This window comes from Pochonia chlamydosporia, chromosome 4 (assembly GCF_001653235.2).
Source record: "Pochonia chlamydosporia 170 chromosome 4, whole genome shotgun sequence".
Lineage (NCBI taxonomy): Eukaryota > Fungi > Ascomycota > Sordariomycetes > Hypocreales > Clavicipitaceae > Pochonia > Pochonia chlamydosporia.
Window position 1 is genome coordinate 764,845 of NC_035793.1, and position 14,147 is coordinate 778,991.

Consider the following 14,147-nt stretch of genomic DNA (forward strand, 5'->3'; position numbering starts at 1 on the left):
GGGTACGTGTGACGACACCCGTCTCGCATACGCAATAATTTGAGCGGGCTGTCTGGTTTCTCGGGGTGCGGCAAGCTCTCAACATGTCTTGTTCTCGTCGAGACATTTTGCTGGGGAAGCAGCCTCGACCGAAAGGAGAATCGTATTGTCGTGGTAGTGACTGGAGGAGCTTCACACACCTCCTGGGGTAATGTCACTCCGGATTCCTGGGTCGATCAGGATCGGGTTTTTTTCCTCCATAGTGCAACAATTTAGCTGGATATTAAAGACCTTGTCTAATAGGGAATCCGGCCACTTCGTTGAATGTCGTGTAACGTTGAACGATATCCCCGCTTCGTGCCAGTCGCAAGCTGGAATTATGGGCATTCAAGCCGGGAAAACGTCAAAAATAAACCCCTGTAGTACGACATCGTAATGAAGCCGCTGACATAGTGTACTCCGTGGGTGTATGCCACTAGATATTGTGTGTGACGGCTAATCTGGAGGCAATCGAGCGGCCTGATCGAATGGTCAGTCAGGAATACGCACCCCCTAACCCGCAAGAAAAGCATATTCTTAAGCCTATAGCTATGGCTCGCGAAGAAAAGGAATATCAAGACATTTTCAGGCGGACTGCTCATCACATACAATGTGTGAATATACCACTCGCTCGAAAATTGGTGCAGGGTTGGCCTACAAGCGGTCAAGTTCAGGCGTCAGCCGATGATATCCTACCTGCTTCGCGGAACTTACCAGACTTGGCTTTTCAGCCGCCATCTTTCATCTACGTTGTGCTACGTGGGCTTTTTCTCTACTGATCCAATGGGATGGGAGAAGTGAATCGCCTCTGTGGTGGCGTGGTTGATTGGTGATGGGTACATCTGGTCTCAGGGGTTTTGGGGGTTGTGTTACCGTAAACTGGTGATGTGTTCGGAATGGTCTACGAAAGGCTAGAACCGGGGGCGGTAATGTTAAGTTCGCCGATGTAAAGTGAATCTTGTCGTAAAAGCCAATGATACTGGTTGAAGGGTCAAACTTCAGCTGTAACATTCAGTACTATTTGCCTCGTTTTTAACATCATGCAAATACATATCAACACTCACGGAAAAGGGACAACGCGTGGTTTTACTAGCTGCATTTAAGTCCAACAGTCGATCAGATATCCTTCTACAAACAATTCATCTCATTCTACTCGTTGCCAGTGGTTCAGGAACGTGGACATTCATCCAAATCATGTCGTCCGGGCAAAGTGAGCAGCCACATTGCCAACCAAGCTCCCTGGGCATCAAAAACAATCACAAGATATTCCCGCAATGGTAACGCGGGTCCACCAATGCATATGCAATTCACTTTTCGCCAGGGCATGGGAGAATGTAGGCCGATAGCAAGCAGAAATGTGCTCCCGATGCAATAGGTTCAGTTGTCACATTCACTATATCACTCATATCATACCGTGGTCAGTAGCAACTCTCATCGTTCATTCAAATCAAATTTCCTCGTCAGAGTAAACAAGAGGCTTCAATTCTAAAAAAAGAATTCTATAGTCTCATGACAGCCGTAATAGTATTCTTAGCTAAGCTCAGCACCACATCTCGTTCCAGATCACATCTCATTCCGCGTCATGTCGCTAATATATGCGGACATTTAAAACACTCTCCCAACCTTCCTCGCTTCTATATGCATAGAATCCAAAATCTCAAGTGCCTTGAGTATCTGTGCCGTGACCCTTTCCAACCCCACAGTATCAGTCCTCTCAAATAGGTTGTAGTGGTCTGCATCGACATCAATAACAGCCTTGATAAAGTCTGGATACCGCGCTTCCCAGCCGAGCAATGTTTCATGTCGAAACAAGTCGACTAAACACCCTGGGGTATCGCCATTGTGGCCCTGGCCTTGGCCCTGGCCTTGGCCCTGGCCTTGGCCCTGACTGAGACCGTGCCTGTCGCCTAGGTTGGATTTTGGCTTTGCGCGTTTGATGCAGCGGAGTAAGACAGCAGGTGGCGGGTTGCCAGCTGCCCCCGTACCTGGCGTATTCGATTTGGGATCCATTTTGTATGGTTTTACTGCAACAGTTTCCCAATTGTTGTCAAGGGGATCGCTGTTGGCAGGTTTACGAAGGACCTCCCCGTTTGGGACTCTAAATGTCTTACCTCCCACAGTGAACTGTGTATCTGTGCAGCCTCCTCCGCCGTCTGGTGAATCCCACGAGGGAAGATCCCAGTCCTGAAGCATATCGTCGCAGTTATCGAATGACTTCTCCACGAGGGCTGGCAACCCAGGCAGTTCGGCCTTTGATGTTGGCACCGTAATTTTACTCCTGGCAATGTGATAGGGGGAATCGATGATGAGTAGCCCTGCCACGGAAATGGAATACGATGCCGGGTCCGAAGCAATGACTCGTGCCATGGCGAGGGATAAAAAACCTCCAAGGGACCAACCTGTCAAAAAGCAGAGAGTCACGATGTCAGCTTTCATTTCCTTTGCGTCAATTAGAACTGACTGAGCCCCCCGCGCACTCCCCATCGCTCTGACCAGCTGGCCGTTGCTGTTGCTGTTACAGAAAGGCGAGAGGCCACGGGAAATTCGCAAAGTGCTCATGCTGATGCTCACTCACCTCCCAGCATTATCGGGCCACTTAGCTCCCCCGCAATGAGATCAAGATACTTCTTGGCCATCTCATCCATGCCTCCTTCCCATGGTAAACCGTCAAAGAACTTGGGATTGTGAATGGCCCATACATCGCGTGCTAAGCTGCCCAGGACAAAGTAACTGAAGGTTGTGCCACCTCCATCGTGAATCAGAACCAACGGTAAGGGCGGATTGAAGGCAGTGCCGGGAGGCACAAACTGCACTTGGGTTGGGTTCGGGCCACCAGGATACATTGTTCGTGCGTGGGTGTTTGGGGGCCCCTGGTCAGGTAGGCGAACGCACGGTGTCAAAGGTCGAGTTGTCGACAATGTTGGCCGAAAGGAGACAAAATGGGAGCGAGCAGGTGTCCAGAAATGACACGGTTGGGCCGAGATAGGATTCTCTTTTGTGCCAAATTCGCTCTAGGGAGCAGCTCAAGAGCCGGTGTCGAAGGAGATCTAGATGCCGTGACCAAAGTCCACGCCGAGATCTGTGCGTCCTGATACTTGGCTGCCGAGTCTATACCGCTTGTACGGTGCCCCGTGAACCTTGGAACAATAGTTCTCTCAATGCCAATATTCGTATCGAAATGCTGCAATAGAAACGAAGGGAATTGGGGGTACAGGGGAAACAATCAGGGCAACAATCAGGGCATGAAGCAAGAAATTTCGACAAACAAGATGCCGAGCTTGGGCGAGGAAGGGATCAAGCTCGTAGTCGCCGGCCGGCAGGGTAGAAGCGGCCTTCGAGTCAACTGTGTAAGTGTCAAGATGGTTCCATATGGCTAATGGTGTTGCGGTTAAACCGACTATTTGGTCGGCCGAAATGCACGATCCAGATATCAAGCGCCAAGCTTTAAAACTGCCAAGCCGTCGAAACACAAAAATACCCCGCAATACAGAGGTTTGCCGATCAGAGCATGGACGTGAACGTGGGCCAGACGTGACGGATGGTAGGTAGGTACCTGAATAGGTAGGTAGATGTGGAATACGTGAGGATACAGCTCAGTGCAGTCTGTAGCAGTCTGGCAGACTGGTAGTCAGAGAGGAGGACTGGAGGATCATGGAACGTAGAACATGGAAGAAGTCAAGTTCAAGCCACGTCAGGATCCCATGTTGGCCATGGCATGCCAGACCAGACCATGCCAGGCTGGGCCACGCTCACACTAAAGTAGACTAGACTAGATTAGGCTAGGCCACACTTGGTCCAGGGTCCCTTTTCTTGCCCCGCACCAGACCAGGCGCTCACTTGACAACAGAAAGACCATACAGAGTGCAGTACAGACTACACAGAAGACATGCACTTTCACTCTCTCTCAAAACGTCAATTGACAGACTCCAGATCTCCGCTTTTCGGTCTCGCTCTCACATTCATTCATCCAAAGTCACATTCGGCATTGACGTGACATCCTTTCCCGCCCGCCCGACCCTCGACCTTAATTCAATACCATGCTAGCCAGCTGCCTGTGCTTGCATGAAGGCCCTGTCTGTCTCTCTGTTTGTCCGCTGTCTGCTGTCTGCCTGCCTACCTGCGCCCACACAGACTTGTTTCATTCATTTCACCAATTGCCTCTTTGAGCCTGATTGAATCTGCACCATCCTCTGTTTCCTCACGTCATCCCACATATGCCACAACTCATGTGAGTGAGTTACCTTGCCTTACCTTACTTACCTTACCTTACCTTGCCTGGCCTTACCTCTCTGTACCAACGAACGAAGAACCAGACGACCAGACGACCAGACGAAACAACCAACAAGCAAGCAAGCAAGCAAGCAAGCAAACCAGTCAACTACCGGCCAACCAACCGACCAACCAACCGACCAACCAACCACCGTGTTTCTGAACATGGGTAACTGAGCCTCTTCTATTCACTTCATCATTTTGATCTACTATCAATATCGTACCGAGGACACCTTGCCTGGAATACAGATACTTCTCCTCAACTGTGGCTAAGCCGGTTGCGCCAACAATGTCTATGAAAACGCAATAACAAAACTAAGTAAAATTGGAGAAATCCACGTTTCAAACAAATCATATCTGACATGGTCAAATTGCGCTTAAAGGAACAGCTTTCGTGCACCGTACCAACGCCACATTGTCTCATCCCATCCCATCCCATCCCATCCCATACCATACCATTACCATACTCCAATCGCCCGCATCGCTGAAATATGCCCACCAAACCCCAAACATAGCCTGCTCAGTCCCAAGTACACAAGAACCGCCTGGTTCAAACGTCAGCCAACAACATCCCAGCCCAGCTTGGACCATTTGTAGTCCACGCGGCCGTCGGTTGGTTCGTCGACTCCACACCCAAAAGTCCCCGATCAAAAATCATAGAAGCAGACAACTTGAACCAGAAAGAATAACCCAATGCTCGCCTATAACGCCCCGGAACTCGCCCAAATGCAACACTACCATAATGAATACAAAAATTCGGCAGGACGTCGTGGTTGGTGCGGTGCGCATGCATGCATGCAAACAAGAAGTGCCCACAACCAACCCAACCGCCTCCAAGACTCTCTCATAGACACGCTTCCACTAATCCTAGGAGCTTGTCCTTGGGTACTCGGCCGGCAAGCTTTTGAATTAGCGTCGTTGCCAATGCCGTGTTCGAGCAATCCTCCTGCCACCCAGCCGCAGTTTCGTTGGCAAGAGCAATGTTCAACGCCCAGGAGTTGGGCAACTATCCAAGCGAATGCCAAGTCAGCAATATATCCGTGGCTCCCAATAAGATACAAACTCACCTCAAGCTCAAGAGTTCTCTTTATAGAATGTAGAGATTCTGTTTTGGTTGCATGATTTTGCAAGTCACTAGCCTCCACAATAGGCCCAAGGTGCGACAGCACCGTGTCCCTCGTTTCTGCCGCTTCTGAAGCAACCATGGACTCCGCAAGTTTGAGAATCTCTTCATAAAAAGATTGGCGCTCCCAGTGTGTCCAGCTGTTAGTTGCGTGGAGAACAGCATTCATCACCTTCGCCAACCGTCCATCTCTTCTCACATGTTGTTCGTTTGCAAGGGGGGTTGTATCTCCGTCTCTATTCATTCTGCAATAGTATTCCGTGGCCAAATCATCAAAACTCTCATAGCCATTGGCTTGTATATGTTGCATTATGTTTTCGATGCGTTCATCTGCTGTTGCTTCCCGACCCAGAATCTGCCCTGGTGCAGCCAGTCCGGTAGGAGTAGCGTGACAGCTTTTGGAGCCCATTACGGGTTCCATTCCCGGTGCTGCTACTGGTAGCAATGGTGGAAAGTTCACAGACCCGGCTGCAGGTGGCTGGCGAAGCTTCTGGCTGAAGTTGCCAGGTTTCCAGGCGTCAGGCGCATTTTCATATGCGAAATCCACAGCCTCAGCGTGTGCGGCATTAAAGCCTCCCATACAAGATATTTGCTCATGATTCATGCCGTCCATCACTGTGCCCCATTAGCGCAAGAGTTCACATGAAATATCACTCAACGGTGAAGGTGTCAACGTACATTGAGGAAGCCCCTCAGGCTGCGAGTATTGGCCCTGGGCCGTACATGCCGGGTCATTTTGAAGTGTATTGAGCCTGTTCAAGAGCTGTGACTGAAATCGGAGGCAATCAAGAACGAAATCCTGAGATACCTTGGCTGATTGTTCAGAATCCGATCTTCCAGGAGGGGAGGGCAGAGCGTTATGAGCTTGAGGAGATGAGTGAGAGTTCGGGGGACTATTGAGAAATTGCGGATTGTGTGAGAACAAAGAGGTGGTAGATTCGTCTGCGGGAATATCGTACATATTGGTCTGCAGAATCGGTAAAGCATGAGACCGGTCGTTGCTCAAGGGGGGTTGGGACACTTCTCCACCGCGTCCATTCGTCAGAACTGAATTAAGTCCGGTGAGGCTATGGGTGCTCGAATGGCCATTCATGACCAGAGCACTTGTGCCAAAAGGAATTGGTACGCTAGAAACCCCTTGGGTCATGTCGTTACCGCCATGACCAGTCGTATGGATCCTTTGCTTCTCATGGCTGTCCAACCGGGCCTGAAGTTCACCAAGCCTTGCCTTCATTCGATGACCTGAATCAGTAGTTAGCTCTGATGCCGTTGTTGGAGAAAGACGACACTACAAGCCTCCAGAGTTTCATTTGGAGGCAGACCCAATGATGGCTATGAATTCGGCATGCCATGTGCAGTGTCCCTGGATGCGGCCAAGCCTTAAAACGAAAGAGATATAAAATGCAGACTCACGATATGTTCTCTGCGCTACCCGGTTCTGAATCCTCTTCTTTTCCTTCGGGTCTTTAACCCTAGTCCAGTCATCTTCGATGCTAAGCTCCTTGGGATTGGGGAGAGATGACGACGTCGAAGGCATCTTTGAGCTGTTACGGCGATTTCGGCTTCTAATGACTGATGGGTATATCACACCACCGGCGGGAGATGAGAACGTTGCTTGCGGGGATGAGGAACCCGCTGTGGGAGATACCGAATTTGGCGAAACTGGGAGTGGAATCGGTGTAAATGCCACTGGGTTAACGGAGAGGGTTGTCGAGCCGGCCGGATAACTCCAGCAAGTCTCCGTCAACACAGACATCCTCTCCCGTGCTTCGCACTGGATCGGTGAAGTAGCGAAATGAGGGGGAGTTGCAGTAAATCAAGGTTCCAAGGACCAGTCAACAAGAGAAGGTTGTAGATATCCAGCACTACAAGCCCTTGGACTGTAAGGTATAACAGAGTAACGAATTGGTAGATGACAGAGATCTTTGGACGGTAAAGACGAGAGAAAAGCACGACGATGGCGGAGACTTCGTGTCCCACCTGCTTTATGTATATATCTGTAAACCGCTCGAAGCCCCCGGCATAGGGCAAAGTCGAGCTCCCTAGGCACTCGACGCGACCCCAGTCTCTTGTTTGGTCCCGCCTTGCGAAGTGGTACCTCCGTAATTCCTCATCGCAGTATCGAAAACAGTGGCAGGACTCTTGTAAGTCACATTTGCATGGCCCCAGGGCACATCAATCCTCGATTCATGATCTGTGAACTTCTCTGCAACCGCCCCCCCGGTTCGCTCGAGTTGTTCACACACGCCCCAATCCACAGTGATGGGGCATCCTGATCTCCATGGAGGAATGCGCCATGCTCATCAGTGGGATGCAGAGGTTCGAGTTGTCGGGAGTCTGAGGGGTGTGTGTCTGTTGGCTCAGTACAGAATAGCTGGTCCTCAAAGGGGTTGGTCTGGTGTACCCATTTACTGCTGAAGGTAAGGGAACAAGTTGTGCTGGGGGTTTGGAAATTACACCCCATCCCGGCCATCGTCAACCAGATACTTGGATGATGGTTGAGAAGTCCCTTTGGGCTAATGTGCAGGGAGGGCGTGTTGTAATTGCCGGATTCACAGAACCACACGGCACCCCCCAACACGGTGCCTGTTCCATGTGGCTGTTAGACAAGACTATCAGATTTGGGGCGTGTGAAGGCGTCCAGATAACCAGGTAGTGGATCGTACTTGTGAACAAGTCTCTGGCATAGCCAAGAAACTAGTCCTCCGGAAAACAGCTCGAATTTCGAAATTTAAAGCTACTGCAGAATCTCTCAGTTATGTTGACGCGGGAAAGCAGTGGTAGAATCGCCGCGAAACAGATGCCTCTAGGATTACTCATGGGCACATTATGCGGCCGTGGCTTTGCCATGCTGGACTTACCCCATCTCATCATGTATGCACCAATATTTTGCCTGTCTCAATTCGAGCTCAGGTCCAGAAAGAGTGCACGTGTGTGAGGGTAGGCTTGACTTGGTAACAAACCACTGTTACTCTGCATGTTTTCAGCGGGACGAAGTTCTGTCCAGAACGGGTCGCCTATTTGTGCTGCGTTTTGCGACATGCATTTGGTTTGTACAATGCTGACGGAGACGGACGCGCCGGAAAATTGAGACCGGGCAAAAAGGCCAATGTGCGACAACTACTGGCAAAAACCACAACAAATCAATCAAGATCAGATTTGAATCTCCACCTCTGTTGTTTGGGCTACCGAACAAACCAAGAGGGGAGAGGGAAATGTTCATCCTTTTTTGATGGCGTTAATTAGTCGAGGATGCTGGTTGCACAGGGCCATGGTACATGTCCCTTTCTCGGTACCAGTTGCTGCTCTGCTCCGTACGGAGTACTTGCTTTCCATTCTGTCCGGCAGCCCCCGAGCCGCACCGGTGCCTGTGACAAGCTCGGGCCAGCACCAAGGTCGTCACAATTGGCTCAACTAGACGGCAGGGAGATGAAAGTCAAAAGTTACGAGGGCCAGAAGGCCTGTTCTGGCGCCATGAAGGGCCAGCGCGTGGCCATGTGTGATCCGCTCATCTCATCCTTCATGTGTGGGAACAGGTGACATGAGTGGTAAGGCCAGGCTCTGATGCTAGTGGCTCGTCCCTGGTTCTCCAACTCAAAGAATCCTGCTGCCTTGACTAGTGTGAAAAGGTCGATCTCCGGGACCTTATGAGATTATTTCTAAGGGTAGTCTTTCTGATCACGCAGCTGTTGGGCTGCACTCACTCGTAACCAATGTCCTCGGTATCACGTAGTGTTGGTTCAGCAGCATAGACCCCACAAACTGGAGATTGAGACACCAACGCCGCTGTGAATAGTTGATATGGGAGAAGTCCTTCACAAGGAGTACGGTATGCTTCGTTTTTGCTGTTTGAAGTATCAGTGTGCAAGTTATGCCAGAGTGAATTTCATACGCACAACTGCCAACTCAACGTCCATATTCCATATTCCATGCCCCTGTCCTAGTCACCGATCCACCGTGTCGTCCACCAGAGTGGTCCAGAGTTGCCGCCCGCAAAGGCACCTTCTGCCACCTGCAGCTGATGAATGGTTAGATTGTCTCTTCCAACATGAAGATGTAATGGACTCTCTGAGAGGTTTCTGCTTGACAACATTGAGTATCGCCAGTATCCCTCCTCTGTTGGAAGATGGAATGAAGTCCCATCCAACAGTGAGCGAGCCTTGTGCAATCGACCAAAGCTGACAAGAGTTTGTGTTCTTGTCAGCCACCAAAGGCCACTTCCATCTCCTCAATTAATGTGGCCACTACAAGGGTACTCCGTGTCTCTGCCATTCATGCTCAGTGCATACATGATGGACTGTGGTGATGAGACCCTTGTGATCCTGTCACAGCCAACAAGGTTGTCCACAATCCATATCAATATCTTGCCTGCACACTCATAGCTGAAACCCATGGGCACCAACTCTGACGAAGCCAATGGCATGCACTGAGTTTTGACTGCCCACATGGCCTATGCACTTCCGGCTTTGAAAAATCCTCCAATAACTGCCTCAGTCGCCTCTTCAAGGAATTGATCGATAGTTTGAGGTCGCAAGGGAAGACGAAATAACCGCGAGGTCGTCATCCAAATGCTTGCTTTCAAGTAAAGTCCCTTTAAGGCTATTGTGTTTCGAGCGAGAGGGTCTCAAATGTTCATGCACGCCTTCCAGTATGTTGCTTTGCCGCATGAATGACTAGCCACATAATCTAGACCCCCTCGGCCTTGGTCAATTGCTCGTAGTGATGGTATTTTCCACGGCTCAATCTGGGTTGAATAACGTCGCCACACGCCTCGCCGTTAGTCAGGCCAACCTAAGAGTTGGCCAGAATTCTCCCTGCCTCGATGACCATTTGCGGACGTAGGAAGTAAATGAGAACTTGGCAATTTTGCTTCGGACTCGAAATCGTGCCAAATATGGTTGAGGCAAACACGCACATAGTAAAGGCGTCCCGTGGACAAGGAGAGCAGTGTCCGGTTGTCTGAAGTCAGAAAAGACAGGCTTGCACAACGCTACTAGATGCAGAGATATCCAGAGGCCCTAATGTTACAATGAACAGCCTGCATCCGCGTATGATTTATTAGAACCCTCTCAGGTCTTCTTCTCTGACTCTTCACCACAGTTAGAGCAAGATGCGCATCAAGTGGTATACAATATCGCCTTCAGGCTCCAAATTGTTTTCCTGTTAGCTCACACTAAGCCCAGTGGCAAATTAACTCCTTGTTGTGTTGCTATTTGCTGGTCGTGGACAAAATGCATTATGAGAAGATAGTCGACATCCGTCATGCATATCCATTGATACAGGCGACTGGAAAAAGTCAAGCTATGATGTCCCTCGTGGCTTTCCTATCCACTACAATTGCGCTTCAGTCTGTACTTTGCTCCGGTGAAGAGGCTTGGCTTCACCTAGTCGCACGCCAAGCTGGCAAGCAATGGAAGAACACAGACAACTCACCATGGCCGTAAACCCGAGCTTCGATTCATGCTAGCCTCAGCGTCAATTTGATTGTGCATAATTAGTTGGAGGTATTTTTGCCATCTTTTCTGTTGTCCTTCCGCTAGACTGTACGGTTCAAAATTAGGCAACAGATGATCAAGACGAACTGATCGGCCAGGCATTCTCAAGCTAAATTTGGGGTTAAAGTGAGAGCCCTGTAACCCTCGGAATGGCCAGTATGCGAGTGCTTCCGCCAGAGGCTTTGTTTCTGAAACGGGGCTTATTCGGTGCAATACGTTCCATTTGCCCGGTGACGCCTCCACTAAGGATATCTTATGGCGATGAGACCATCAAACCAAACCCAGATCATCGTGGTTATCGTTGGAGACGACTCCTCGTGAGACCGGTTCTTCTTGCTTGAACATGGTTGTGCACCTGCTCTGGAGAGAAGCAGACCTTAATCAGTAGCCAACTGGTCTCTGTCATGCTTTCGGAGCAACTTCGACTCACAGGCAAATCTCTGGGTTGCTGCACTAGAGTGCATTGTCCTTCAATGAGCAATCTTGCTCGTTTACCACCGAGGTTGCTATGAATCTCAGACCAGACGTTTGTTCATGGATATCCCACGACAAGCCCTGGTTAGCATGAAGTTGTCTCATTCCACAAGGTAGCTCTTCTGGATAAATTGGGCCGGAGATTTAATGACAGCCCATGGCCCCGATTCGATCAGCTGGCTCGCCTTGCCATTTTCAGTGAAGCACTATTTGACTATGAGGGACCAACCCGCCTTTCCTCTCGTAACAAGCATCTCTGGCGATTGCGACTGTCGGAGGGTAATGAAAATCAGGCAATCCAACTTGGCTTCTTCGGTGCATATGGGGGTGAAGTAGTGCAATACGTATTCTGATGGTCAGTCCCGCCTTTACCCGAATTGGAACTAGGTTCGGGGCTTGTCAGCTCCATGCATGGTAGAGGCCCCTTCCCTATCTCAACTCCTGCAAAGTCTGCCGACCTTGACTGATGTTGTATGTTTGAAAGAGCTGATAAACCAGCCCCACGCTGATCATGCCCGTTGTCCTGACGCCTAAGAGAGCTCTTCGTCGACCTAGTAAGGAGGAAAATGGTTCGGTGGTAGTGAGCATGAAGACACGCTCAAATTTAACCTCTTGGTGTTCCGCAATAGCCCAACTGCCTCGGCGCTACCAAATGTTACAGTTTTAACACTTGAACCCTCTGATGTGTTTGGCATTGATGGCCACTTTGATCAAGCTGGGAGAATAGAACACAGCGCGTGCAGCTCCTGGGCTGGCCCATGGAATGATGATTTAGCATCCAAGTTGCCTGTGGCAGCGTCCATTTCATTCCAGCATCCAAACTGGTCCATTGGTGGTCAGCCACAACCATCTTTGCTCGAGATTTATATAACATCATCCGGTTGCGTTCAGCTGCTGTTAGACCAAGTCGACGCTTAACGGTAGAGTATGGAGACTCATAGATGGCTTTTCTATTGTCTCGGGCTGTGTGGTTGTGCTTGAAGACTAGTCAGGCGTTCGGCGGGTTTTCCCCACAAGCGGCGCCGTGTCTGATGGCCGCATCTCAGACAGGGAGGTAGGGTGAACTAGTCCAGAGTTTGGCGAAGGTGTGTCGGATGCCATACTTGGAGTGTTCCTCTTCATGCGTCTCTTCAGGTCCAGCATTCTGCTTTGCCTGTCTGTGGCTCCCTGGCTCGAGACGTTGCAGAGCTATTCAGGTCGTCTCACACGGGCTGAACAGCTGTAGGTGGTGCTGCCTTCGACTGTCCCCGAATATCAAATCTCGGTTCCCCTCAGTGGTTGAGCTTGTCTAGAACCACCAGGATGCTGACAGGACGTGATCGCTGCCACAAACTCTCAAGTTTGCTGGATGTACTCCGTAATGTGCTTTCAGATGGGTCAATTCGGTGGACAAACAGGCTAGTCGTCAGCTATCGACAGGGTCAAAGACAGCCATGGAATTGTGAGAGCCAGGCGATTTCGGGCTAAAAAATGGGTTGGACTAGACAGGACTCGAAAAGGTTGGGAGGACAAAAGACGGCATGAAAATGTTTCCGCAAACTTGCCACAGGCAACGCGTCCTTTGTTGCTGCACTTGCCTTCTTTGTTGGCAGGTCTGGTCAGTGCTTTGGCCTTGTCCGGTCTGGTCTGGTGGGGTCAACAAAAATGAACTGGAAAGTTGTCGACGAGGCAAGTGCGACGGATATCATCATCACCAGTTGACGCCAAAATCCACAATGACTGGCTGGTGCAATTTTACTCCTCTTCCTCTAGGAGCAAGTTTCGCCTGATTCTCTATTTTCCTGGCTACCTAACCTGCCATGCGCATGTGAATGTGTGCTTGCTGTAGCTTGCCTGGTAGGCGCAACAGGTAAGCATTTGAAAGCAGCTGACACACTGACTGTTGGTAGCACAACGCTCGTTTGGTTCCTGTGGCCATAATCTGCATACGAGGGACCTTGAGGACGAGAGCCGCGAGTTCCTGGCCCCAAAACTGGAGCCGGGAGCCAGAGCCGAGTGGCAGAGTATCAACCATGATCGACCCGTCAAAATGGACATGGAGACGAGTGACCAACTGCTCACTCCATCCCTAGGTACATGTCAAGTAACCAGGTGGTTGCTTGTCTGCCGTCGGAGCCCCTGGTCGCACAAACGGCGCCTCTGCATACACGCCGCTCTCAATGCGTCACGTCTGACATGCGGGGCGCCAGGGACGAAATTCGTTGCCGATTTCATGGCGCCGTTGCCGGCAAGCCAGATTCAGTACGTGGTACCAGTCAGCCTGTCTTCCAGTTGGCTGAGAATCTGCCTCAATCGTAGTTCAAGTTGGCGGCAGGCACTTCGCAGACCAAGCACCCACTGCCTGAGCCTGAGGGCCCAGACCACATGCTAAGTTATTCATAGAATCTTGTGCAGATTTCTCGATGGCACACCGCGGAACCAGAAGCACGACCACATTGGTTTGCCAGCCTAGAGCCCACTGCTGTCGCATGGAAGCTACTTAGTTCTCCGCCTATGTCAGAAAGCGGGATAAGCAGCGAGGAACAAGACCACCCATGGTTGCAACGCAGATGATTGTTGCGTTGGGGGTGGATTGATCCCATTATGGAAGGACATTCTGTAGTGCATGCGCGGGTGAGAATTTAATGCTTGATGGCTGAAGCTCAGACCACCGACAATCTGGGCACTGGAGCCTTGGCTTCGAGTTGTTGCAAACTTGACCTCACACCCACTGGAGTTGTTTGTTCAGCATACAGGTATCAAAAAGCCCCTCCAAGTCCCATCTTCAT

General features: G+C 50.4%; 5 protein-coding genes across 5 annotated transcripts; 2 read left to right on the top strand and 3 right to left on the bottom strand.

The window, feature by feature from the left end:
* Positions 1 to 1,623: 1,623 nt before the first annotated feature.
* VFPPC_07655 (esterase-like protein) lies at positions 1,624 to 2,861 on the bottom strand (the record flags this gene model as incomplete). The annotated part of the gene is made up of 2 exons (XM_018286478.1): positions 1,624 to 2,417; positions 2,594 to 2,861. 2 exons carry the CDS (start codon positions 2,859 to 2,861, stop codon positions 1,624 to 1,626), a joined length of 1,062 nt encoding a protein of 353 aa, XP_018143126.1.
* Positions 2,862 to 3,387: 526 nt separating this feature from the next.
* VFPPC_15978 (hypothetical protein) lies at positions 3,388 to 3,567 on the top strand (the record flags this gene model as incomplete). Its single annotated transcript, XM_018293731.1, has 1 exon — positions 3,388 to 3,567. The coding sequence occupies one exon, from the start codon at positions 3,388 to 3,390 to the stop codon at positions 3,565 to 3,567; it is 180 nt and encodes a 59-aa protein (XP_018143127.1).
* Positions 3,568 to 5,131: 1,564 nt separating this feature from the next.
* On the bottom strand, positions 5,132 to 6,947 carry VFPPC_14276 (basic-leucine zipper (bZIP) transcription factor; the record flags this gene model as incomplete). Its single annotated transcript, XM_018292045.1, has 4 exons — positions 5,132 to 5,293; positions 5,355 to 6,025; positions 6,089 to 6,652; positions 6,824 to 6,947. 4 exons carry the CDS (start codon positions 6,945 to 6,947, stop codon positions 5,132 to 5,134), a joined length of 1,521 nt encoding a protein of 506 aa, XP_018143128.1.
* Positions 6,948 to 9,110: 2,163 nt separating this feature from the next.
* On the bottom strand, positions 9,111 to 9,341 carry VFPPC_17880 (hypothetical protein; the record flags this gene model as incomplete). Its single annotated transcript, XM_022429554.1, has 2 exons — positions 9,111 to 9,255; positions 9,313 to 9,341. 2 exons carry the CDS (start codon positions 9,339 to 9,341, stop codon positions 9,111 to 9,113), a joined length of 174 nt encoding a protein of 57 aa, XP_022285392.1.
* Positions 9,342 to 11,054: 1,713 nt separating this feature from the next.
* VFPPC_07657 (hypothetical protein) lies at positions 11,055 to 11,246 on the top strand (the record flags this gene model as incomplete). Its single annotated transcript, XM_018286479.2, has 1 exon — positions 11,055 to 11,246. One exon carries the CDS (start codon positions 11,055 to 11,057, stop codon positions 11,244 to 11,246), a length of 192 nt encoding a protein of 63 aa, XP_018143129.2.
* Between the last annotated feature and the right edge of the window lie 2,901 nt (positions 11,247 to 14,147).